Source organism: Taurulus bubalis (assembly GCF_910589615.1).
Source record: "Taurulus bubalis genome assembly, chromosome: 1".
In the NCBI taxonomy this organism is placed as follows: Eukaryota; Metazoa; Chordata; class Actinopteri; order Perciformes; family Cottidae; genus Taurulus; species Taurulus bubalis.
Window position 1 is genome coordinate 28143028 of NC_136589.1, and position 26409 is coordinate 28169436.

A 26409-nucleotide genomic window follows, 5' to 3' on the forward strand; every position below is an offset into this window, starting at 1 on the left:
TGCTGAATTAAATACGTTATCCCACAAACGATGTGTGTCATATATGTGTGTCTCATATCCCTTTATGTTGTTATGGTCTATTTACATGCAGATTATAATCTGATAATAAAAATATGCAGACAACAGTTCATGAAACATCACACAGCTCGTGTTGACTTGATATGTTTTTATTGTAATGTGACTAAATAGTTGATTAAAAAGATGATAATCAGAAACATGAGTCAGACTGAAGAGCTCGTCCAGTTTAACTCTTTCATTAAAGCTTCTGTAACTGAAGTCAAATAAAATACAATAATGAGGGCTGAAGCTGCAGTTCAACACCAGAGAGAGAATATCAAATACGTCAGTTTGATCACTTTACAGCAGTTTTCAACAACGCTACGTTTGTAGTTTGCCAGCAGGTTTAACAGATTATTTAAAGTATTCCCAAATTATAGCAACGGTTATTTACATGATCTGCGTTTCTCGGTTATGATCGTCTGTTCTCGTGAACGGCCGAATGATACGTCACTTTAAATGTTGCCGCTGCAAGGAATTGTGGGTCGCCATTATCTCCTTTCCTTTCGTAAAGGAAGGTCCAGTGGTTCCTATGCTAAAGGAGCTAAGTTAGGAAGCATTGAAGCTCCTTTCCTTTGCGTTTGGACAATTCGACCGGCACTTATCATGGCGGCCACTTAGGTACTTCTGGGTCATTTCACTCAGTTAGGAAGGTTCCTAACCAAAATGGACTATTCGACAGCAGCCCCAGTGTGGCAGGTGGTTGTTCAAAAAACATTCTTAATTAAGGGGAGTGGCTTGATGTTTGATGCACAGGCAGTGCATCAAAGTGAGTCAAATAGAATAGAAGGTAAATATAAGTATTTAACCTTGTCCCAGACACAAAGTAAAACAATGTGACATTTTTAAATCTTACTTTAAGCTGTTTGACATATAGGCCCTGAGAATGTTAATCCGTGCATGTAATAACAAAAGCAATCACAAAGCTTGAATGCTACGCAGGGCGGGTTTTGCCAAGAAGAACAGTGGGATTCATACGCTGCTGGTAATATTCACCGCTAACTTCCGGGCACGGAGGCACCATGATCCGCCATTGCTGTAAAAAAAAAGTGGAGTGAACGGAGATGACGTGTCACGTGACAATCACGGCGTTGTCGGAAAAAGAGCGACTTCAAAATAAGAGCGCAGACTTACAACTTCCATAGTGTGAAAACAAATGTCACATTGGTTATAACGTGGTCGTGTATGGTTTTTGTTCTGCTTTGTCATGCTAAAATTAAATTATTTTCGATATACGAACAATTAAGAAACAATTACATATTTTAATGGCAAGTCTGGCTGCCAACTTTACATTACTTCATTAATTTACCCAAACATGTGTCTCGTTAAATGGAAGATCTGTATACAAGGAAGTTTCCCGTCTTGTAATGATTAGCATGCTATTGTATTATTGTATATATAATTGTTTTCTGTACGAGGGATTTACTGTATTTTCAAACAATCATGACACTGTTTCAGTGCTCATCCCTCCCCATTTAGTGAAACCATTTGTCTTTTTGTTGTTGGTCTGTTTAACATTACAGCTATCCATAGGGTTGTCTAAAATGCCATTAGCAAGTACTATGTAATTGTTCTACATTGTGGTAATAAAAATTTTTTTTTCTAACATTCCAGGGGCAACTGCAGAGAATAAAAAAACATACAAATAAAAAAGGACACTAAAGGCACACACTCTGATTGTATAATAACTTTCCTCAATGAGGTCGAAGCTGTAGCCTACTCGATAATCATTTTACTTTGAAATATACAACCGGAACTTCTTTTTTTCTCAGCTAAACGTCACCGAGGAGTTCGTCTGCGCCGTTTCCTCCTGACTCCGCTGCTTTTCGCTGAGCAACATCGTCCGAGCTGAGCGTATACCCGTAACTACATGTCAGACGATGCACTGAGGGTGGTTTACGATAAAGACCACCCGCTATGCAGTGCTGGTGCTCGGCGCGCGGCTTGTAGGTATCAGTTGGGTAGAGTAGATTGAGCCCAAACATCAGGAAGCCGAAGAAAAGAGAACTGTGAGAGCAGATAGACAGCAGGCCACGGTTCCCCCTCACACACACACACACACACACACATCACCACGGCCTTGATGGTGATGTATGCAAGGAAACCAACAAGAGTCAGCGATGGGTAATTCAAGCACAAACCACAACGTTTTCAAAGTTATTTGAAGGGTTTATTTGTTGTTGCTGTTGCTATGGAATAGGTGCTCGGGTTTGTTTGTGATGTTAGCTGTTAACGTTAGCTGTCAGTGCTAAGAGCTAGCAGGTTCCGGATATATTTCCTTTAGCTTATCAAGTAACTAACTGGACGAGATGTTAGCTAACTAACGCGGTGATGAATACAGTTAGTTAGGGCACAGGCCACAGTATGTACGATGCGATTAAAACACGAAATGTAATTTTCTACCAGGGACATAATGAGCAAACAGCTGTTGCTAAGGTGGCAAATTAAGCTAACCTAGCTAACGGCAGCTATTTATCAGCAGTTAAATAACGTTATATCCCATAAAGTGCGTTGCTATAGTAATAAAAACCGTTAAAATGTAAACTGCCTGACTATATTGTTTGTTCTATGTGTTTTCACAGGTGCAACGACAGAAGGGATTCACAATCCTATCAGGTATGCCAGACGTATTTTTTAACACTCACCTGTCATTATTCTCCACTCACGTAGCCAATCAAGGTGTAGTATTCTCCATGAGAACGATGAATTGAAACATTATTGTCGTTATGATTGAGATGCAGCAACCCTGCTCAAGCCTGACACATATTTAAACATAACTACTCTACAAAACTATCTCTAGAAGCTCAGTGACTGCTGTGGCAGTTTGTTTAATGTTGCTCTTAAATGGGTGTTGTGTTGATGTAGCATCAACCTTGTCAATGTAGGATAAATTTTTTACACCCGTGTAGTTCTTCAGCCTATTAACTTTACAACCAATGGCTTCCTACATTCAGAAAGCGCTGAAAGACAAAGCACCTTGTCTCTCCCCTCAAATTGTAATATTTATTACAGACACACACAATACACATTTCACACGAATAATTATTCCAACACAATATGGGAAAGATGACCAAAACTACCCATTCCAATAAGTCTTTCTGCCATACTTTATTCAATCTAGACCCATAAATCTCAGCCAAAGAGCCAGTCCAGCAGCCTTCACCGCTATGACAAGGTGCGCGACGGCTCATCAGACCCCACACCCCCTTTCAAGATGCTGCGACGCTCAGACGAAAGTCCTGTCAGCCGACATGGAGACGGCACAGGGCATGGCAAGGCAAAAACCTCTCATGCAGTTAGAGGAAAAAATGGTAAGCCCGGATCTGTTCATCTTACGCATGCATTAAAAGTCTTGTCTTAAAGGGTTGTTATAAGGAAAAGGCAGCATCTTGGTCCCGAAATATTGTCAGACAAATGAAAATGCATATCTTTGTGGATGCAGCCATGGTTCTAAGCCTCAGCTTACTGTAATCAATTTTGTACACATATCAGAAGACTCTGAAGATCAGAAGAGTCTTCCCCGACATACTGTGTGTTCTTCCCTTTGTCAAATACACACTCTAATCCATATAAATCTTTAGCACACGTGAGGTCAGAGTTTGAGAAAAAGTAGAACATTTACCCTGAAACTTTGATGGAGAAGAAAGTGACGCTTTAGATTATTTTGTCATCTCACTGCCATCATATCACATTACAGCTATTACTGCTGTATGAATGTGAACAATGTGACCTAAAACAATCTCAGTGTGTTTCTTATTTGGAAATTGCAGCTGTTACTGAGATTAAATCCTCTGCAGAACATTGTGTGTCTTCTGTGACTTGATGAGTGGATTTGTTTCAGGGACCAGTGGCTCTCCTCAGGAGAACTCTCATAACAGCTCCCACCATGGCTCCGACTCGCATGCGACTCAGAGCAAGCCTGCAGACAGGGTAAGACGTGGTCCAGTGTTATCTAATGATATACCCTTTGCATTTCCTTTACAAATTGCTGTCACGCTACTTTGGAATACGGTATTGGGTCATTATGTAGAGGTTTCTCTCTCTTTCTCTCACAATGCATATGCATGCGTATAAATGTACATTGTATTTATGTAACAGACTGGCTTCATAGAGTAAAAGGTCTTACTTGTTTTTAAACTTACTCATTACGATATTTAATTAGTATATCTCACTTAGCATCTGGTTGAACTGAGCAGTGAAGCAAGATACTCAATGGTCATCATTGTCTTGTTGGAAACTGCTATACTGTCTTGATGGAAACTGCTATACTGTGATAAATGTGTAGCCAAAAGGCAGGTTTGCTTAAGTTATTAAACATGATATTTTGCTTTGTAGACCTACTGATAATTATGCCTTGTTGCCCTTCTCTGCGCTACTTTAAGGTTCACAGGCCCAGAACACTTTGATTTGCTGTTAGCTGCCGCAAAAATATCTTCTGTTTTAGTTTTCTTAATTAAAAACTCCCTCACCACCTCTCTATGTGATCACCCATAACATTTATGAGCTGAAACTAATGTGAGCAGTAAGTGACGGCAGCGCCGGATAAATCGAAGACTATTCAAAACTGTATTATGTTCAGTTTCTGTCGGGAGTAAATTTAAAATTATAAACTGCAATTAAATACCTGTTTTTGTGACAGTAGTGTCTTTTTGTTTGTTGTTGTAATACCAAAACCCGACTATAATCAACAAGTACTACTAATGTGTGTGTGTGTATATATATATATATATATATATATATATATATATATATATATATATATATATATATATATATATATATGTGTGTGTGTATATATATATATATATATATATATATATATATATGTGTGTGTATATATATATATATATGTGTGTGTGTATATATATATATATATATATATATATATATATATGTGTATATATGTATATATATATATATATATATATATATATATATATATGTATATATATATATATATATATATGTATATATATATATATATATATGTATATATATATATATATATATATATATATATATATATATATATATATATATATATATATACATGTGTGTATATATATATACATGTGTATATATATATACGTGTGTATATATATATACATGTGTATATATATATACATGTGTATATATATATACATGTGTATATATATATATATATATATATACGTGTATATATATATATATATACGTATATATATATATATACGTATATATATATATATATATACACATGTGTGTATATATATATACACGTATATATATATATATATATATACACACATGTATATATGTATATACATATATATATATATATATACACACATGTATATATATATATATACGTATATACATATATATATATATATATATATATATATATATATACGTATATACGTATATATATATATATATATATATATATATATATATATATATATATATATATATATATATATACGTATATACGTATACGTATATATATATATATATATACATGTGTGTGTATATATATATATATATATATATATATATATATATACATGTGTGTATATATATATATATATATATATATATATATATATATATATATATATATATATATATATATATATATATATATACGTATATATGTATATATATATATATATATATATATATATATACGTATATATGTATATATATATATATATATACGTATATATGTATATATGTATATATGTGTATATATATGTATATATGTATATATATATGTATATATGTATATATATATATATATATGTATATATATGTATGTGTATATATATATATATATATATATATATATATATATATATATATATATATATATATATATATATATATATATATATATAACCAAAAGTTACTATGCAGATGGTAAATGTCAATGACTGGAACATTGTAACATTCAATAGGTGTGCTCTCGCCAGACCTTTACCACACTATGGTGTGTATATTATATGATATTAACTTCCATTCCTGCGGCGAGTGGCATCCTCCTGCCTGCCTCACACATACTAAAGGTGGGGAGAGGCCCCATGCTGTTAACGTTGAGGAGCATGTATGGGAATGTCTGACAATTTAATATATTTGAATATATTCCTTGCTTTTTCCCTGTTGATCTGAATAAGTCGCTAAATTGGTTGCTTGTTGCTTTTTAGAAATGAAGTGCTTAAGAGTGAACAATCAGGGTGTCGTTAAACTGCACACACAGGGTCAGCTGTGCCCAAAAACTGCCTCTGTTTCGGCTCTATTGTACTACAGTTTTTTCACTTCTAAAGTTCCACCAGGAGCAGGGTGGGAAATAATCTCAAAACGAAAGGATAATAATAGTCTGATAGAAAACTTTTAGTCTTTTAAAAGTCTTGTATTGTATGTAGACTTTGGTCTTAATAACGTCCCCTGTCTTGTCTCTCTCAGCACCAGGAGCCAGCAGATGACTGGACAGAACACATCAGCTCCTCTGGGAAGAAGTACTACTACAACTGTAGAACTGAGGTCTCCCAGTGGGAGAAGCCCAAGGACCTGTTGGAGAGGCAAGCCCTCTTAATATGACATTACCACACACACACACAATTCAATATATAACCTGAAATGGTAATCAAGTAGCTCATTCTCATGCAGAGTCATACATTAGATTAGATTACATTTAATTTAGCTGATGCTTTTATCCAAAGCAACTTACATTTTTGCTCTATACACAGCAGACACAGCAACGGGGAGCAATTAGGGGTTAAGTGTCTTGCTCAAAGACACAACGACATGGACTAGCGGGGCCGGGGCCCTAACCTCCAACCCTCTGATTGAAAGACGGGCATGCTAACCACTTAGCCACAGTCGCCCCACGTAGATCATTCAGCGCACTGGTCTTTGAGGAATATCCTTAGTTTAGGATCACAAACCTGCATCCTGCACATTGTCACCGGTGCGTTCTGCTTAATCTGCTTCAGGGAACAACGACAGAAAGACCCAGTCAAGATGGCAGCAAATAGTTTCCCCAGGGACATGGACTACAGACAACAAGAGGCCTTGCAGGACAAAGCCTCAACAAGTAAGTATGGCAGAATTATAAAACCGAAGCAATGTGGTTCAAGTTTTTAAATGGGCGTCCCGTCCATCATTGTGGCTATCTTCTTCTGTTGATCACTTTTCTGGAGAAATATTTCATATACAGACAGGTTACTTATAATTTACTACGTTGGTCTGGTGCACACATTTCCAATGACAAATATTGTGTTAAGTGATTTTTTGCTCTCCTGTTCTGCTCGTCTCCACAGAGACCACATCAGGGGACCAGTCCACAGCATCCAACTCCGGCCATTCCTCCACCTCTTCTTCTTCTTCTCAGAGCCTGAACTCTGCTCCTGGTGCTTTAGGTTCCACCCCCTCCGCAATGTCCTCCTCCTCTGCCTCCTCTTCGGGGCAGGGGCCTCAGTCTGTCCAGTCCCCGTCACCAGCACTGCTGCAGGACCCAGCCCTGCTGCATCAGCTCCTCCCGGCGCTGCAGGCTGCTCTGCAGATGAACAACGGCAGTATGGACATGGCTAAACTCAACGAGGGTGAGTAATCGCAAAATCAGAGGAACACAAGGTGTCCCTTTTACCACGGCTGTCTTCCACAGTTTCTATTTCGTTGAAACAAAACCCTCAGATTGTTTTACGCTTCACCACATCATTGGAGACCAGCTCAACTTTGATTTCTCAAACTTTTTTCACGCCCCACTATGGATGAAGAAAAATATAGTTGTAACAAAATGGTCCATGCTGAATTTTTATTGCAATAACAAAGTCTTTAACATCTTTGCTTTTATAAATAATAGAATAAAGAAAATTGCACTTTAAATCCTTTTTTTTTATCCTGTGCCGATAAAAAAACAAGAAACTGTTTTCTGACTTAACTGTGCGTCCTTGCTCACTCACCTGTGTACGTATATGTGCGTACATTTCCTCTTTCCTCCCTCCAGTCTTGGCAGCTGCTGTAACCCAAGCTTCCTTGCGGTCTGTGCTTCATAAGCTCCTCACTGCTGGACCTGCTTTCAACATCACTGCTCTGCTCTCAGCTGCTCAGCACTCCAATCAAGGTATGCCCGCCTCACCTTTATTTTGTATCCCTGTTCCTGCAAATCTGCTTTTTAATCCACATTTTGCAATGTAATTGCAATTTGTTGTTGACCATCAGTCAATTAAGTTTTTCTTCTTATGCATGTGCCTTAAGGTGACTTTGGCTATGTGGAAAAACAAAAGATGTCCTCCCATGTATTCCAATGAGCCCCTTCTGTTGGAACAGAGGATGTGTTGCATAGCAATCGCAACCAGTGTGCCAGAAAAGTCTGAGCTGAAAACCATATTATGACTAGCCTTCTAAAATGCTTCTTGTTGCCAGATTTGTGGCATCTTTGTTGCTAAACTGATTATTCGTATGTGTGCTATTCTTCACTCCAAGCAAGGAAATTACTGCAGGTTGGGTTTTCAATTTCTTGGTATTTGTCATGGCTAACATTCTGCATTTGTGTAAGATGATTGAAACAAAATGTAATGAACCTCTTCTCCCACTTCAGCCCAGCACTCCAGTCAGTCCCCCGTCTCCCTGACGTCTGATGCATCATCACCGCGGCCGTACGTCTCACCGCGGAACGGCACGCCACAGAGCAACCAGAAATCACTTCTGGGCGTGCATCCTGGCAGCGCCACATCTTCACAAACAAGGGTGAGTGGCAGGACCAAAAGTAACCGAAAAGTCAAAATTCAAGAATTGAGGAGTACTTTCCCTTTCTCATGACTTGCCCTTACTTTCTCCACTTTGTTATGACTGTAAAATCTTTTCTTGCTGGTTCGCCTCTTTTTGTTTTCATTCCTATTCATTTGTCTCTTGCTGTCTGTTCTTCCGACTCCAGGGCAGCATGTCTTCAGGTAAACAAGGATCAGTCCCTCCCTCTCAGACCGTAGAGAAGCGCCCGGAGGACCCCAGAACTCTCCAGCAGAGAAGGTAGAAGACATTATTTTGTGTAATGTCAAATTGCTTGGCGGTAAAGAAAACAAAAACAAAATGATAAGGCTTTTCACATCTGAATTACAAAAAAACGCGTGACAAAAGCAGCATGGGTCAGGTTTCAAAGGGACTATTTGTTTGGTAGAAAGTTGTTCCAAAGATGTCTTCCTGTCCGGAACTCATACTTTTAAAATTATTATAATTTTTTTCAAACTACTTATAATTATGTAGTTCTCTGGACTAGAAGTATGCTATGTTCTTTTCCATACTATTATAGGACCTTGTCATTGTTACGTTGGTGAGGTTTGTTATTCACCCAATTTGAATCTAAATATGATGAGCTGTGTTTGAGATATTCTGTGATAGTACATGGGGAGAAAGAAACGCCATGGACTGAATTATCCGTAGTATCTATGTCTAATATGCCCAAACAGCAGAATTCCATCATTATGGAAACTGCAGCTGGATTTTATTTATACCATTTACACCTCGGTAATCAGTTGTCTCCCTCAATCAGCCAAGAGATGCTGTGCACGGGATCAAACACATCTGGTGCTGCGTCGGCCCATGTCCCCTCTGGCAGCACCAGCCAAACCCAGGCCGACAACCCCGGCACCTTCACCCCCGCCCTGTCAACTCATTTTGATGAGAGCCTCATCAAACATATCCAAGGATGGCCTTCAGAGAACACAGAGAAACAGGTATTGTCCACCACGGAGATTTACACGAGCAGTGGTCAGTGTTGCACGGTAGTTACCACTGCATTATGGCACTACTAAATTATAACGGCTTCATTGGGCTGCCGGCCCCCAAATATAGACTTTAAAATGTCATCATAGGGTCCACGTACTTGTTTCCAAAGCTTTCAGGCTCATTCTCGGAGGACGTTGTAGTTGAAAGCTTTGTAAAGACAAGTAAGTGGTCATTCTTCTGTGGAACTTTTATTTCTTTCGGCTCGATGCGTTTTGATAAATTCCAAATCAGTGAGCCAGTGTTTATATAAGTTTTCAAAGTCTTGATGAAATGTTAATGTTGTTGACCATAAGCACTCATCCCTCTCTGTCAGGCGGCTCGGTTGCGGGAGGACATCCACAACATGGGCAGCTTGTACATGTCTGAGATCTGCACAGAGATGAAAAACCTCCGCTCCCTGGTCCGAGTGTGCGAAATTCAAGCCACGCTGAGGGAACAGAGGTGAGGCGACTGCTACATTTTCATCCACGTTAGCTAATGAGGACATTCACATCACGCATTCATGTTGTTTTTCTAAGATAAGGCAACATATTCAATTATGCAACGGCAGTTATGAATTTTGCGCTCTCTCTTTCTCATGCTTTCTCAACGCTTCAGCACATTGTTGTAACCAAAAACATACTAGTGTGTGTCTGAGTTTGTTTTATTGTGGTTTTAGAAATGTAATTTATGATGCTGTTTGATTGCTGCTAGACCACCTTGTTAATACATGTGCATGCAAGTAAACCGTTTTTGACTGCTGTCAACGTTTAGTTTTTGAAAGACAAAATAGGGATTGAAGCGTTGTTTCAATAAATCTTGACTTTTGGACTGAGACATTTAAAACTGTGTGTGTGTGTGTGTGTGTGTGTCTCAGTAGAGGCATGCAAGAGTTCTGTGTTTATAAATAATAATAATTTGGATGTCAACGTTATGATAGAAGCGTCAAACTATTCGGTACAGCCCAAGTAATTACCCGTGGAGCCTCATCTCCAGCTGGAAAGATGTCCTTTTGAATCCAAGAATCAAAGTGCATTTTGGGGTTTTTGACAAAATAAAAAATTGGAGCCAGCCACTGTAAGCTAAGTGATTTGTAAAAACTCACCATCCAACAGAATTCGTAACTCCTCTATCCACAAAGAGCAGCGGGACATAAAACTCCTCCCACTGTAAGCGATCAACCCTCCATCTAAATCTAAACGTGACAGTCAACGGTGTATGAGGGCTCTTACTACCAGCTGATTGATCTGATTTATTGGTTCTCTGCATGCCCTTGTGTGAAGTAGCGGGCGATAATTTTGTTCATCGTTTTTCTAAAAGCCATTTCCTCAGTAGGGGAATTCCATTGTCGCCCAAACCATTATTCACATACTTATTTTCTCCTCAACTACAGAATCTTGTTTCTGAGGCAGCAGAGCAAAGAGCTGGACAAGCTGAAGAACCAGAACTCCTACATGGTGTGAGGACCTGGGATGGATGGATGAATGGATTGAAATACAGATTGAAGAGGAATAGACATGAACGGCAAGCTGCTAAAGCCCATTTATTCTCCCTACCAGAGCAACTGAGAAAAGCTGTTGGAAGATAAATAAGACGTGGCTGACAAGGTGAAGCTCCATTACCCTGAACATGTCTTTTCTTCTCTTTTTTAAAAATGTCTTTTTTCAGTGTCCACCACATGAATTGCTCTTGCTGAAAGGTGAAACTGCCCTTTCACCGAGTCGGACACTTTAACAAGGTGGACATAGAGGACCTGAGGCTCTTTTCAAACAGCACCTTCTCGGACTGTGAACCTTGGATTGTGTGTATTGTATTGGCTTAACTTGTTTTCTGGTGTGTTTTGATGTGTAGTGGTCAGGAAAAGATTACAATTCATTCTTTGGAAAATAAACGAAAACAAAACATGTCATTATAATTGGTGTGACACATTTCTGAGGTTCCCCAATCTTCTGAAATGGACTTAGTCATTCATTCAAATGTATGGATTCAATGGCAGTGATGTTACTAATGTTATTTTTAATTCACTATACTTGTCCGTGGTTTTGCCACCCCAGTGTGTCTTCGAGCTGGTTGGTTTTACATGTCACGAGATTAGCAAAGACCTTTGGCCAGACCTTTTCTGAAAATACTTAAATGTGCTTCAGTAATTTTTTCCCAGTTAATGAGAATCTGCGTCATGGTTCCAGTGATACAGATTCACTGGGGTATTTTGACTAGCTGTCAAACACAATCTAGATGTTTTTGGAAAAGCTTACAATATTGGATCTAGGTTGGCTGCTCGTACTTGTGAGGGTTGCATTCATTTGCAGCCCTGCTGGCTGTTTTCGTATCCCTTCCGCTACTTGTCTTTTGTGCGTGTAATTATCATTTTGCTTCTCCCAAGTCACATTGGGGAAATATTTCATTCCTGTTGTGCATCTTAGCAAGATATTTTGTAAAAGAATGGAAAGGCGATTGAATCTACAGTCAGGTAAAGCTAAATTATTGTTGCACATGATTGAACAGTTCCTTGTAGTCATAATGGAAAAGATTGATGGAAAGAAGTTTTATTTTTACAAAAAGGAAACTCGTGTTTTGTTAATCACGTTTTGTTCAGCCGTCATGGCTGCAGCCCTTTTATCAACTGACTCAAGCCAGATATGGCTGGTTTTTTAAAAGGGTTCATTCATGCTGAGAGGGTCTACTTTTTATATGAACACATTAAATTACAGTCATACACTTCCACGCCCATGAAACGACTTCCTTTTGTCTCTCGCCTGTTCTTTTCCTTGTCCCGATAGTTTCCACCAGATCTGATGTGCACACTCTTTGGGGAGGGGGGGGTTGGGGGCTTTGTATTCCATAAAATATGAGAATAAAATATTATACCACACCTCTTGCTCTAGCTGTTACTCATTGCGCTCGCTCTCTCTCTCTCTCTCTCTCTCTTTCTCTCTCTCTCTCTCTCTGTGTGAGTGAGAGAGAATCTTCCGATGAATGATTAATTGTGCTATATTAAAGTTATATGTAATTATGCAGTTAGGGGAGGGTCAGGTTGACCTCTGTGGGAAATGTATGTGCGTTGGTACCAGACCATGACCTTTGTCAATGACTTGACAGATGTAGCTGTCGCCATGGTCGCACAGATGCACTGTGGTGTGGGCTCATTAATGTTGAGTCTGAAGGAATGCAGCTCCATATTTGGCCAAACGGTGGTGACATTGAGCAATTTAACCATAAATCTGGTTCTGCTTATGATGTTTTTGTTCTATAAGATTTAAAAACCTATTAGTGAACATATCGTCATGTAAAATGTAGCCGTAACCAAAGCAGAAGACTGGATGAAATCAGAATTGAGTTGGCCCGTGTTATGATACCAGGTCAACCCTGAGGCAATACACCCGCTAGATACAAAGATGATAATACAACAGAGCCGCTGATGGACAAGACCAAAGCACATGATTTTATACGTGCCACAAACAAACAAACAAATAAATCCATTCACCTTAATCATAACAGAGTGTTGGCAGGAATCTCAGAGACAGATAAGTTAAAACCACTGAGGAAATATCTAGTTATTAGTAGTTTCAGTGACCCCTTTAAGAGAACACCACTACAGCTTTTCATGTCATCAGAGACACAGACGGCAGATATACTTTGGTGTCAATGTTTCTCTAATTATCTTTTCATATGAACTCAATCATGTCATTCGACTTAACAATGCGCCAATGAACTTCAGAAGTGTTAATTTTCCTCTTAACATTTCAAGCACTTGGTCGGCTTTTAGAATAAAATGTGTTTGTGTCGAATATTGATACCTTCAATTTCAATTAATTGCAGGAATGAGCATGAGCAAAGTGTGAATGCCACATAGAATATTAAAATAGTAAAATAACTCAGTTGTTGAGATCCAGCAATACTGTGGGGAAAGTTTAGGTCTTCACATCCAACAAAGGAACACCTCAGCACTGGCCCCTTTCACTTTTGGAGCAAATTCATCTTTTAATATAATCTGAAACTTCTTATTGTGTATTTCAAACTTAGCCCGAATTTTCATTGCAAGCATGCTTCATTTTCCATCAGTATTATCAGAGGGTGTGCTGCTCTCATTACAAAGCAATCTCCAACCGCTTCTACAGTTTCAGCTTCATCACGAGCATAGATAGCAGTAAACACAATTAAAAACCCCTCTGTGCCATTATGTGATCTACGACTCTTGAGTGGACCCATTTGTTTTAGGATTAGTCTGACCTGAGATAATAAAGACTTTATTTATCTTGTTTGTGTATCTATCTGGTTGCTAAACACAATTATTAGGAGCTAACATCAGTTTGACAACCCTCCCCAAACTATCCCTGAGAAGTCTGTTGTTCCAATTAGTTTTCTTGCAGCCGTCTTTCTGAACATAGAACACTGGAATATTGTATTCATATTCCCATTAGTTTAAATTATGTCAAGAATATTCATACTTGCCTCCTAATCAAAGCTGATAATGAATCTCAAGCGGTGTGACACATTCACTTGCTCTCTTGCCCTGTTGATGGAGAAGTAAAGTTAACCCAACTTCATCATAGATCTGCAGCCAAACTTTAGTAATAATATAGTCTCTACATCAATACTGTGGATCCTTGGTTACATTGTGCTCCTGGTCTAATTCTAAGGAAGGGGCATGCTGGGTAGTTGTTCTGTGACTGGCTCACTTTTGCAAATCACCATTTCTTCTGCAGCATTACCACGTTGTTGCAATCCTGTTGCACTTCCTCAGGGCCATCATGCCAGTGTTTGCTCTACTTGGGTGGCCGTCTAAGCTATGAGGGCCCCTGGCAATCTATCATCATGGGGCAATGTCTCCTATAATTACATAATATAGAATTTTGTATTCATTTTTACTCACTTTTTATTTAGTTTTCAACAACATAACAACATGTATTTTCAGTCAGTCACGTTCTTTAGCAATTTTTCAGTTGTATGTCTTGGTACACGTGATATTCAGCTACAGGGTACAACACGAGACAAACAAACATCAAATGGTGCTCACTCCAAGAAAAAAGAGAAAAGAGAAAACAAAAGATGGGAAATAAGGATAATAATAAAGAATAGATTGCATACATAAATACATAATTAATTAAAACGTCCACATTGTCAAGGGAAGCAGACTTTTGGGATGTGCTCCCAGACGGGCGTGGACCTACACGCCTTATTGAGCCAGAATGTACCTTCTTCTGCATCTTCGGTGAGAGCATACTTCAGTTCAGGGGTCTTCTTCTTCTGCCGTTCTACTAAAGATCTTTTAACAGGCTCTTTGACCGCTTGTGCATCTCCCTTTGCATATCCCTTTGCTTCCTCGGCCACCACTTTCTTTCCCTCTTCCCTCTTTCTTGACTGGCTTGTCCAGTGGCAACACCTGTCAAGTAGTAACCACAGTGGCCTCGTCATGGTGCCCAAGAAACTGCCTGATCACACGGTTGAGAGAGACTATTTTTGTTCTTCTTTTGTAATTTTATATGCAAAATGTATTTATTTCATCTGAATGAATTTATTTATTTTTATTTATATGAGAAGAAAGTAAAATGTTACCAATACCAAAGCAATGAAAATGGGACGAACAAGCAGTTTTATGGGATAAGAAAATGCATTGTCATTTCACCTTTTATTGTTATTGCTATTATATATCTTACAATATTATGTATTCTAATCTCATGCATATTCATTTTGTGTTTTCTGTAATCATAATCAGAACCAGAACCATTTATTGCCACATATGTTTTCACATACATGCATTTGTCCTGGCGGGAGGTGCATAACATTAAACAATAAACAGAGTGCAAGAAATGGGAGCATGAAATATACAATAATATTGTGACATTTTAATTGTGACATTTCTAAAAAGCCCAGTAGACGTTCTGCCTCTTCCTGCACTGTGATATTATTTATTTGTTATTTTTGTGTATTATTTAAAATTGTGCAAAATTAACTAAACTTATAATTTTTTTGTTTTGTGAAACTGAACTTTTCCCGACCGGTTTCATCATTCTGTATTACAAGTTTTTCCAATGTCAGCATGAATTTAAAATTCTGTCAAAGGCACCGAGGACAAGATATTACCCTTCAGGCCCATGAGGCAGCTCAGAAACATTGCACCTTATATAAGAACCAATATATGTCCACATCAGGTGAGTGATAGATTCCATCGCTGCTGTCTTCGATCCCTCACTGCTCATTTCATCCAGCGGGTTACAGGTCATCTTCATCTACTCTTACCTTCTGTGTTCAGTTTGTCCTCCTCTGGCGATTTTTGTAATGTTGATCCTCAATCAGCCGCTCCAGTAACGGTGTGTGAGGCACTCGGCAGTCCGCATGTGCGATGCCCCGTTCACCAGCACTGTCCTTGGGGAGGATGTGGCTAATGTACTGATGACCAGTCAAACTATATTTATTGCTGTCACAGTCCCCACTAATCCAAGTGAGCCAGCTGTGGGCTTTGCCTTTAGCCCCTCCTCTCTTCAATTAGCCCCTTTCCCTCTCCATCCCCATCTCAGTCAGCCCCTACTCTTATCTCACCCTCCTCCACCTCTTCTCACCCTTTTCTCCTTGTGTTTATATTGCCCGCTCTTTCCCTCTGTCCTTGCCATCTTCCTCACCCTTTTACTGAGCATTTCCCCCCCTGACATCATTGACTCCCTGCTAGTCCTGTCCCATTGACACTGCATGCCATGGGGGTTACATTAAGGTAACCGATCTCCCCTCAAACTGAACTCAAGATGGAAGGTTTGCTTTTGTTGACTTTGTACAACTTTTGATAAATGACAGAGCTGGTGATCAGTGGTTCAGACATTGAGGCATGTAACGGGAGACTTAACTGTACGCATGACTCTGAATGAAGCACATGTGTCGATAAGATTTTAGCACATACTATACTGTCGATTGTCATTTCGTCACTAGAATGGCAACACTTGAGGATTGATGGTCGCGGGTGGGGGCTGGCACTTATTGCAATTACTTTGGTGTGCTATAAATCCTATCTTGTGATTTAATATCTCAACCGAGGAGCCTTCTTAGCTGTGATATGTAACAGAGGCATGGGCGGCACATTTAAGAATACTGCCACTATTAAAGGCCCTGAAAAATATATTTTCATGAGCCCAACATTTGTGTTATTTAACTCTATGGGGTCCGCTACATTTCTCAGTCCCATTTTAACTCAGTCCCTCTCACATTTTGGTGAAAGTAGTGACAGACACAATACAAAATTTGGTATTAGACATTTATTTACATTTATCTACCATTGTATTCATATATTACACTGCTTTTGTGAACCTGAGACCTTTGGTAAACCAATTTCAAGCACCAAAACAGTTTGACCGCATGAGTAAAGTTATGTTTTCACCAGAGATATGAAGAATTTCAAAATGTAAATATTTCAGCTTTAGAGCCATATTATCTCTTTACACTTGTGCCTTAGGACAATGGTGCCTCTTTATATAATGAGCTGAGATTGTTCTGCTAATTTTGATATAACACAAGGGTATGTATCTCATATGCAATTGCCTTTAAAAGGTGAATTTAAGAAATTATGTAAAAATCGAGAAAATTACCTCAGACCTCATCTGAGAACTTTATGTGCTTTTCCTGCTTGTTTAAAGTGGACGGGGTCTCTGTTGGAAACTATGTGACATCACAGTTACATAGTTCTGTGCGCCATTGGGGATTTAGCAGAATCATCATCTGAATCTTCAGTTCCCCTCAGCTCTAAAGGGGTTTTCTTTCAGCTCATTGTTTAGATTTTACAGTCAACTATTTTTATGTTTTGGTACCAGCATTGTTGACAGACAGCCTTTTTTTTAGAGAAGAAGTGAACATAGAGGACCATTTATCAACTAAAGAGCCAGATATTTCCCTCAGGACTTCTGGAGAAAATTCAGTTCTTTATTCACACTTACATATATTAGGTGACCAGATACATATATAAATAAACAAATGTGAATAAATGACCAAATAAATGTAAACGTTGCTCTGTGTATGCTAGAACTGTTTGCTCGCAGGTTTGCAATATAAACTTCGAAGGTGATGATGTGTCAGTGTTGTGTTAACAGCTACAATTATTGCAGGTTTAATTCAAGCAAAAACATAACTAATTTTGCATATTAGTCAGTATTACTGTTAGAAAGAAATACTCAAGACACCAATACCAGTCTTAAGGGGCTTCAAGAGCACAATGATTCACAAGTTGCATTGACATATGAAAGTAGCAAGAAAGTAGTTTTGCAATAAACCACACATTGTCATGTGAGCACATATTTCCAAACAAGTCTAGCCCTCTCAAACCTGGAAATGGGAGATTTGTCGTTTACTAATGGAAACATTATCTCATAAACTATTCAAATCACATTTCATCCTCAACAGTGAACCTCAAAATGATTATACAGTGAACAAAATTATAACGAACATTTGGAATTGCCTTTCCACAAGTGCCTCTGCATCCTTTGTTATTGTACTAATCTACATTTTCCAGCCCGGGGATGTCTAAAATCGGTCCATCTACACAGTGATTGCTCATCTCTTAAATGACTTGCACACAGAATGCATAAACACATCATTATTTTTGAGAGCTGGTGATTGCACAGAATGATTATATTACGTAACCAGGTGGTCATCCAAGTAAAAATAGCTTCTATAGAAATCACAGAGGCAAGATGCATTTGCATAGAAATCTCAGGATAATGAGTTAGATCTAAAAAAAAATCTACAGAGCAGAGGTAGTGAGCCATTCAGAGTATCAATAGATTGCCAGATAAATAGGAACACCTGACACAAACTTGCGTATTTATAGATTTAGTCCTGGATCTGTACAAGATCGAGGATACACATAATACACATATAAATAAACATCCACAAAGGCACATATATAAATGGAGGAAGGCAACAACTGTACAGGATAATCGTCTCGCCAGTTTCATTGGGACAGTAAGAAACTGTAACAATACAGACTTACCACAGGAGAGTGCTGTTAGTCAAGGGTCAGGCCTACTGATGAAGTCTCACTCCTTGTGGGCTACTTTGATGTGGGCTACTTTGATGTGGGCTACTTTGTGGGCTACTTTGTGGGCTCATTGGCTCTCTGATTGCTGTGCAATCAGAGAGCCAATGAGTGCTTTAACCACATTATGTAAAAGCAATGCACATTGGAATATTTGCCCATTTATCAAAAGCCTTCTAAATATTTGTCCAGAGAGGTTTCTAAATAGGAGGTCAATGAAAGGTCAAAGCGTGCTTGTTTTGGAATATCGTTCGGATTTTCTTTGGCTTTTGGTATACATTTATAAAGATATAACGGTGGATGGAAAGAGGTAGAATTTTTCTGAACAGTGAAGCTGGAAAGTCAGGTGTCTTCGGGAGGTGCTGTTAGGTTGCTGTGGACCTGAATCACTCCTATTACCACCTCACTCCCATTGGAGGATTCATGGTTCGGGTTTATGGCAAGCAACCCAACGAGACTTACACATTAAGACAATTACAGAAGTTACTGAAGCAACCAAAATCACAATCAGTGACTGTGACTGAAAAGAGCAGGATGCACGATTGGGTCCTAAGTAGGGCCTCCATGCTCTTAACTGTCTCTAGAGTTTAAGATTGTTTACTCGTACTGCAACTGGTGCATTAATAGGGGTAAGTCTTATTTGTGCAGTGTAAGTGTAGTGTACTGTAGGTGTGCAGGCTTGAACTGTTGGACGTGTGTGGGTTTGAGCATTGCAAGTATAACTATGTCATTTTATGACCCAATTGTGCTGACTGGACAGGCCTGCTTAACAAACCTGAGTGCCATTTTAAAAAGCCCTGCGCTGATAATGTTCACCAGAGTGCATACATTAAACTGAGAATGCCATGATATTGTACCCTACAGCTGGACTTTAAATGTTCATGTTTAATAACAATACATAACGTAGAAATCCTCAAACAGCTTAGAACGCCATTAGACCGGACCAATTAGCCTTCCAAGAACAATGGCCAATTAGCTAAGGGATATTCAAATGGCAAAACCCTTATTGTTTCAAATAGTTACAGCACTCAGTTACAGCCCATGGGGCTCCAATGCTTATTGTTGTTAAGAGAGGTTTTATTTTGGGAGTAGCGTAAATGAGTGCTTCAACAGCCAAAATGATGCTGCCTCATCAGTGTACAGTTTGAACAAGGCAGGAACAGGAGAATGAAATGCAGCACAAAAAGGCTCAAGAGGTGCCAGAAAGTCAGAAAACTAATTCAGTATTGTCAGTTACAACGATAGATATCAAGCTTAAGTTGCTTAACATATGATATAATTAGCCATGGGTCCTGTCCATGATTATATCTTAAGAACTAAAGGCCGAACTCAGGTACTCAGTTACATGAACAAACATTGTGTAATACCACATGTCGAGAACACAAGAGCATTGCTAGGGTAGCACATAAACCAAACTTCTTTTCAAGCTTCAGGGTTTTCTTCATTGTTGTGTGTTGCACTTGCGGAGCACTGCACTTGAGCAGGAGTGTTTTCCCACACTCTTTCTCTCGGCCAATACATTATACCATTGGGATAAAATCATGCAGATAAAAATCTCTTTTCTAGGCTCTTGGAAATATACAAATACAAAACCTTCATAGATTACATAATAATAATGATAGAAAGAGGAATAATTGACCTTGTTTCCTGTTCAAGGTGCCTTTCAGCAGTTTTTCCAGACATCTTTTATTATACTGAAATATGCGGAAAATACTTTTTGGGCTGTTGGGGATTTCTTTACGATGCAATACTGTGAGGGCCACTGGGACAAGTTGAGTAGCAGCACTTTATCTAGTTTAATACATCCATGGTCATACCATACCAACCAAAGCTGGAGGAGGAAAAAGACCAAAGTGTGTTGAATTGAAAGTTCACTAAAGCCCTCTCCTGAAAAGTGTGTTTAGTTGCATATTAATTACACTTTTTTTATTTGGTCGAGGAAGATTGTGGTATTTTTTCTTTTAAATATTATTCTCATTATTATATTATATTATTATATTATATTATAAATGCATATTTTCTCATTTCCAACGACATCTGACGACAGTGAGATACTGTTAGTGCCATTCAAAATATTCTCTTAGTATAGTACGCACAAACAGAGATAAAGATATCAGAGGAACAAATAATTACCTTCTTACACTGTGGGAGTAATTCAGTAGGATAGGAATCACACTGTTGTAATGATACACTGATAATCAAATGAAGTTTGTACTCTTTAAGATGGGTGAATGCTCAACTAAATTAAGTATTGATCCCCGCCTGAGCTGGGAGCCTTGCATAACAAATGTGCACATGTAAAGGGAGGTAAAGAAGAAGAGGAGGTGTTTAGGATTTGCTTTCTTTGGCATTTTCCCTCATTAAGCTGATCTCTCTCTGTTGTCCACTAAATCACCTCAATGATATACGAGCTGAGCTGAAGATATGGACGCCGGCTGCCTGGAAACTGCTGAATAGGAATTTCCTTCCCTACGAAATTTCCCCCCACAATCCTGACGGGAAAGAAATGGCAGTGAGTGTAAATCTGGCCAGGCAACCAGTGATTCTGTGTTCATCTCACGTGACAGACAGGACAAAATGAATCAGGAGCTCAAGGTAAACCCAGAATGGATGCTCTTCTAACTCTACCGTCTGGCGTCGGAGTGTACACACAACACATGGTCTGGTTTACTCAATTGCAGCACTTACTCAAGATCCCATCATCTCCTGCCCGCAGATGTTTGGTCCTGCAGCCTTGTTTGTTCATTGAAGTTGTTCCTTCTCCGATGCGAGCATCCAAGGACAGAGGATGTTGTGCAGATTGTAAAGTCCTCTGAGGCAAATTTGTGATTTGTGATATTTAGCTCTACATATAAGGGTGAATGAAATTTTATTGAAAAATTGGATAGAAGCACCAGTAACAACAAGTGGGATTTAGGGAGCAAAATAGATGCCTCCAATATTTTATATTTAATTACAGTATTCACTCACAATCTTCCCCTACAGCATGTGTCCGATAGTGCCAGGCACCCTGAATTACAAATTGAGAGCAGCTGGAATAAACGTACGGCAAACTCCCAGGATTTGTATGACAGTAAAAAATGTATTTCCAAAGACTGTTTTTTTATTTCAGATTCACATCTGTAGTACATATTTGAGCCACATGAGGAAATCAGAATGTTCATATTGCTCTGATATTTGTAGTCTACTTTTAATATTGAATCTAATATGAAAGGCAAGCGTACATTCTGTTAGTTTAACTGGTGAGAGTCAAAAACTCTGTTTTGCCGTGTCTGTTTAATCTAGTAAAAATGGAAAGTTAATTTACACACAAATTAGTTATTCTCACTATATATAAATAAGGTCTGCTATATTGTGAATTCAGGTGCGATAATTTGTCTTTATTTTTTAAACAGATCTCCAGTGAAAAAAAGGTTTGGAAATATTAAACGACAGCGCTTGGTGCATTTTAGCAGAGATGTCCATGTTATTTAAATGGTTTTTGCTCCTACCAAGATCAAATATATACCATCCACTTTTTGTATGATGCAAAGAAAATATTGCTAGGTGTCGGAATGAGGGTCCGTTCTCACACGCTGCCACATCACATGTTTTTATACCAGTCCAACATTCAGATTTATCAAAACTAACAAACGTATCAGTAAGGGGTACATTGGTATAGACGCATGGAAAGAAACTGTAGTGATTAAACAATTCACTAACATTGCAGCTGCTGAAAGCTGGTTTACCACTGTGAGACTATGAGCCCTAATGGCGTCCATTACAGTAAATTATAATCGAGTAATCATATTTTATTACACATGGTGTGCCACACACTGTAGATAGAAAGCACTTACAAAATTCAATTACATCGTAGATGACTTATTAATAAACCCTCACTTCGGGTGATATCCTGGGATTTATTTTTCATCTGACGATGAACTTGAAGTTTATTAGTTGGTGAGCACAGCATCATGGGTAATCAATTACACTGTAAGACAACTGGATACAGCGTTGGAGCCCATAGAGCAAGACTTCCCCCCAGCTGCCAGTCTAGCTTTGTTCTTCAGCTCATACATATATAAGTAGGAGGGACCATAACTCTGGATGCAGCTATTAGTGCATTTTACAACTTTAAGGAGGAATAGTTCCTTCACTCTTAAAATAGTTATGGATACAGTTTTGTACATTTGCCTTTTTGACCATTTTCAAATATTTGTATTGCTCCAAATTATATATTATATGGTCTCATTATTTCCAGGCTTAAAACTCTTTAAGATTGTCTCATACATCAGTGGAGTGAGTGAAGGGAAGTCCACATTCCGAGCATTTGTACCATCTGAGTCATTTTACTTACCATAATTGGTGGGGTTTGTTTTAATCAGCACAGTTACAGTTAACAGACCACAAGATTCCTCCTGCAGACAGACAGGAAGATCCCAACACACTCGGGCACCCTTTTTCCACCCAACTTACTGAAGATAATTAAATATTGCGAAAAGAACTGAACCAATATTAAGCAATAAAAAAGAGGGCATTGCAAGTTCCCCCACCCTCCCATTTCTCACACACACACACACACACACGCACACACACACACACACACACAATCCATTTTCTAGGCGGCTCTTGGATCGCTGCTCGCGGAGAAGATATAGCAGTGCAGTTTCCACCTCATTTAATGATCGCTGTAGTCACCTTTGATCCCCCTCTGTATTTAAAGTGCCACCTTTTTTGTTTTGTTTGATGCATTACCTCAAATCACAACACCTAATAGAAGCCATATATCTTCATTCATTTTATGCTGGCGGTTTTTGTCTCGACAGCAAAATAGATTTAAAAAAGCTTCCTGGAAGCAAAATCTCATTTGCAGCTTATGTGCCACAATCTATTTTTGTAGCAAACAGGCAAATAAGAGAATCGTTGATTAATTAGCCCCAATTAATTATATTGGCCTCTAAGTATGTTGGATATCTAATCACACATCAATGCATGGCTCACTCAATAGTCAATTGTTTCTCCTGCCAGGATATGATCAAGTGATTGGGATGTTGGTGTGGCGACAATGTGGAAGAAAATCTCTCGTTTTTATTATTTGATTTTTGACCAGAATGGATGAGAAAGCAGCATGTTTTGTACCATTGTTTGCTGGCCTTTAACATAGCAGTGTGACTACTAGATGCTTGTGCTGTTCTCAGTGGTGAGAATTGATGTGGAAGGGAAAACAAATTCAAACCAATGCGCTGTGGCCTACAACTTGGCAGTGATTAATGGTGCTGTAGGTCTCTGCTGCGGTTTTAGGATTATCATGCTGTAGTGGGAGGACTCTGGGACTACACTCAAGCATGTGCTCAGCCAGCAAGTCCTGTGTTGCAAAGGTTTTTTTCCATCCCCGTGTGATGTGCTGGTCGGATGCAGCAACAAACCAGGTTATCTTCACATGACTCATAGCAGCATTGCTGCTCCGTGTCAGTTTAAGCCAATTTCATTATCATCAGGGCCCAAAATGTGTTATGATGCCAGATGTGACTGATCTAGGTGTTACCTAACATAACTTTAAGTGCATGTGAATTGGTACGAGGAGCTCTTTACAGTTGAGAGCTGAACAGAGTGAAGGTCACAAGGTCACTGTGTGTCTCTGCCAAGATCGTTTCCTGACAGTGGCAGAAGCCTTTTGTCTACTGCCAAATAGTCACGATGTGAACAACCTGACTGTCTCTGTCTCTTGACCTGTCCGTCACACGATTTGTAACCTTAAGCTGTCCAATTAGAGAAGCGGACTTCTGCTCATAACCTTTTATTCTGCACTTAAACTTTCCCCCAGAGAGAAATACAAATTGATATCATCAAGACAAATGTCATGCAAGTGGTTTCCTTTGTCCTTAGAGTCATTAGATTAAATGCTTGCAGTGTTAGTTAAAGACTGAATGTCTCTTGCCAACCACATAAACTTTTCCAGGAAATCAAAGAAGCTTTTTAGATGTTCAGGTCGCCTATTTATCTGCATTTTAAACCAGCGGTTCCATTTTTGGTTGCTGGGCAATAGTTCCTGTCCCAATAGAGTTCAAGACTGTTGTACATTCAGAATAAAAAAACTGTGGATTTTCATTAAATGTTATTGACCTGTAAATCTCTCCTCATCATATATACCAGTGTTTTTCAACCTTTTTCGAGCTGCGGCACATTTTCTACAATAAAAAAAATCCTGCGGCACACCAACAAACAAAAAAGTTACAAAATGTCACATTGCAGAATAATACAGCATATATGGTAGGTAATTATTGCTCTATACCTACTGGCATGGAAGAGTATTTAATTACTAGGCCAGCCACTATATTGCAGGCTCAGATGCTCAACATGGAAAATTATTTGCGGCAACTAAATAACATTTTTTTGGACCGATTGGATATATTGTGTGACATCATTAGGTCGACATTTTTGTTTGTGACTGAAATATCCAGACAACAAGCAGTGGAATTGGCTACACATATTTAAGGTCCCTAGAGGATACATTATAAAGGATTAATTGTCATCAGCCTCAGCTATACTTTGTGTTCAGCACTAATTAGCAAATATTAGCATGCTAACAGACTAAACAGATGGTGGTGACGTGAACTTGCTCAACACTTAAAGTAGCAATCTCGAAGAGTTCATTAAAATAAATGTCTGTTACGTCACTCTGAACCGCCGAAGAAGGGAACACAATGGTAATTGAGCCTATGGCCCACTGATGAAGATATTGCAATATTTAATATATTTGCCGAATTACAAACTGGGTGTCTGTGGCGACATTCCAGGAAATGATTACATTTTTTCTCCATTGAATACACACACAAAAATGAACAATGCACACAGTTCGGAAAACTTGAAGCTCATGTATTAAAAACAAGACTCCAGACAGCTAAACTCTGAGCTCAACTGCATTGTTCTCCCTCAAATAGAAATTATAAATCAACCAAGACGGAAATCTTAAAGGAGACATGATATGCTCATTTTATGTTATGTTGACATGTCCTTTATTTCTCTCCTACTGTCTGAATATACTTGTATTCACCATCTGTCAGGTAGCAGCTTGGGTCCATGCTTCTCATAATAAACTGGGGCTGATTTAGAATTTAAATATTAAACTGTGAAATGGTCTGTATATTGTAGTTGTGACACCACAACTGCACGAAGATCCTGACGGCTCCTTAAAGGCTGTGCATATTACTCCATGGATTGAGCGTTTCGAAACGTACAATATGGGACCCTAAAGGATTGCTACCTTAACATCAGCTTGATGTATTGTCACTGAGTATGCTGGCATTAGTATTTAGCTCTACGCACAACTGTGTTTCTCACTTCATTTTGTCCCCACTGCTATGCTATAACAGTATGTACATGAGTGAATGTGCAGGTTTTTTTGGATCACATTACATTACATTATGTCAATAATCAAATGCAGTACATTTATGGGACACAGCAGGTCTGCTAATGACACAAACTCTTTTTGCCAGATACAGTCAGCATTCAATTAATTCATTTGGAGATATTTTAATTTACACCCCGATGTGATTTGTTTCCTCGGAAATGGTGACACCCGCAGATAAAGCTTTTTTTGTTAAGTCAGAATA

The 26409-nt window shown here is 38.6% G+C and overlaps 1 protein-coding gene across 2 annotated transcripts; it reads left to right on the forward strand.

The window, feature by feature from the left end:
* Positions 1–2112: 2112 nt before the first annotated feature.
* LOC306734111 (WW domain-containing adapter protein with coiled-coil-like) lies at positions 2113–12600 on the forward strand. 2 transcript variants are annotated; one of them, XM_079215443.1, is made up of 14 exons: positions 2113–2181; positions 2640–2673; positions 3179–3368; positions 3899–3987; positions 6502–6617; positions 7032–7132; positions 7359–7640; positions 8045–8161; positions 8639–8787; positions 8975–9066; positions 9587–9770; positions 10136–10263; positions 11195–11258; positions 11470–12600. In XM_079215443.1, the coding sequence occupies exons 1-14, from the start codon at positions 2141–2143 to the stop codon at positions 11533–11535; spliced, it is 1653 nt and encodes a 550-aa protein (XP_079071569.1). In that variant the 5' UTR covers positions 2113–2140; the 3' UTR covers positions 11536–12600. The 2 variants fall into 2 exon arrangements, with proteins under 2 accessions (XP_079071569.1, XP_079071570.1); XM_079215444.1 differs by having other exon boundaries at positions 11195–12600.
* Positions 12601–26409: the final 13809 nt, after the last annotated feature.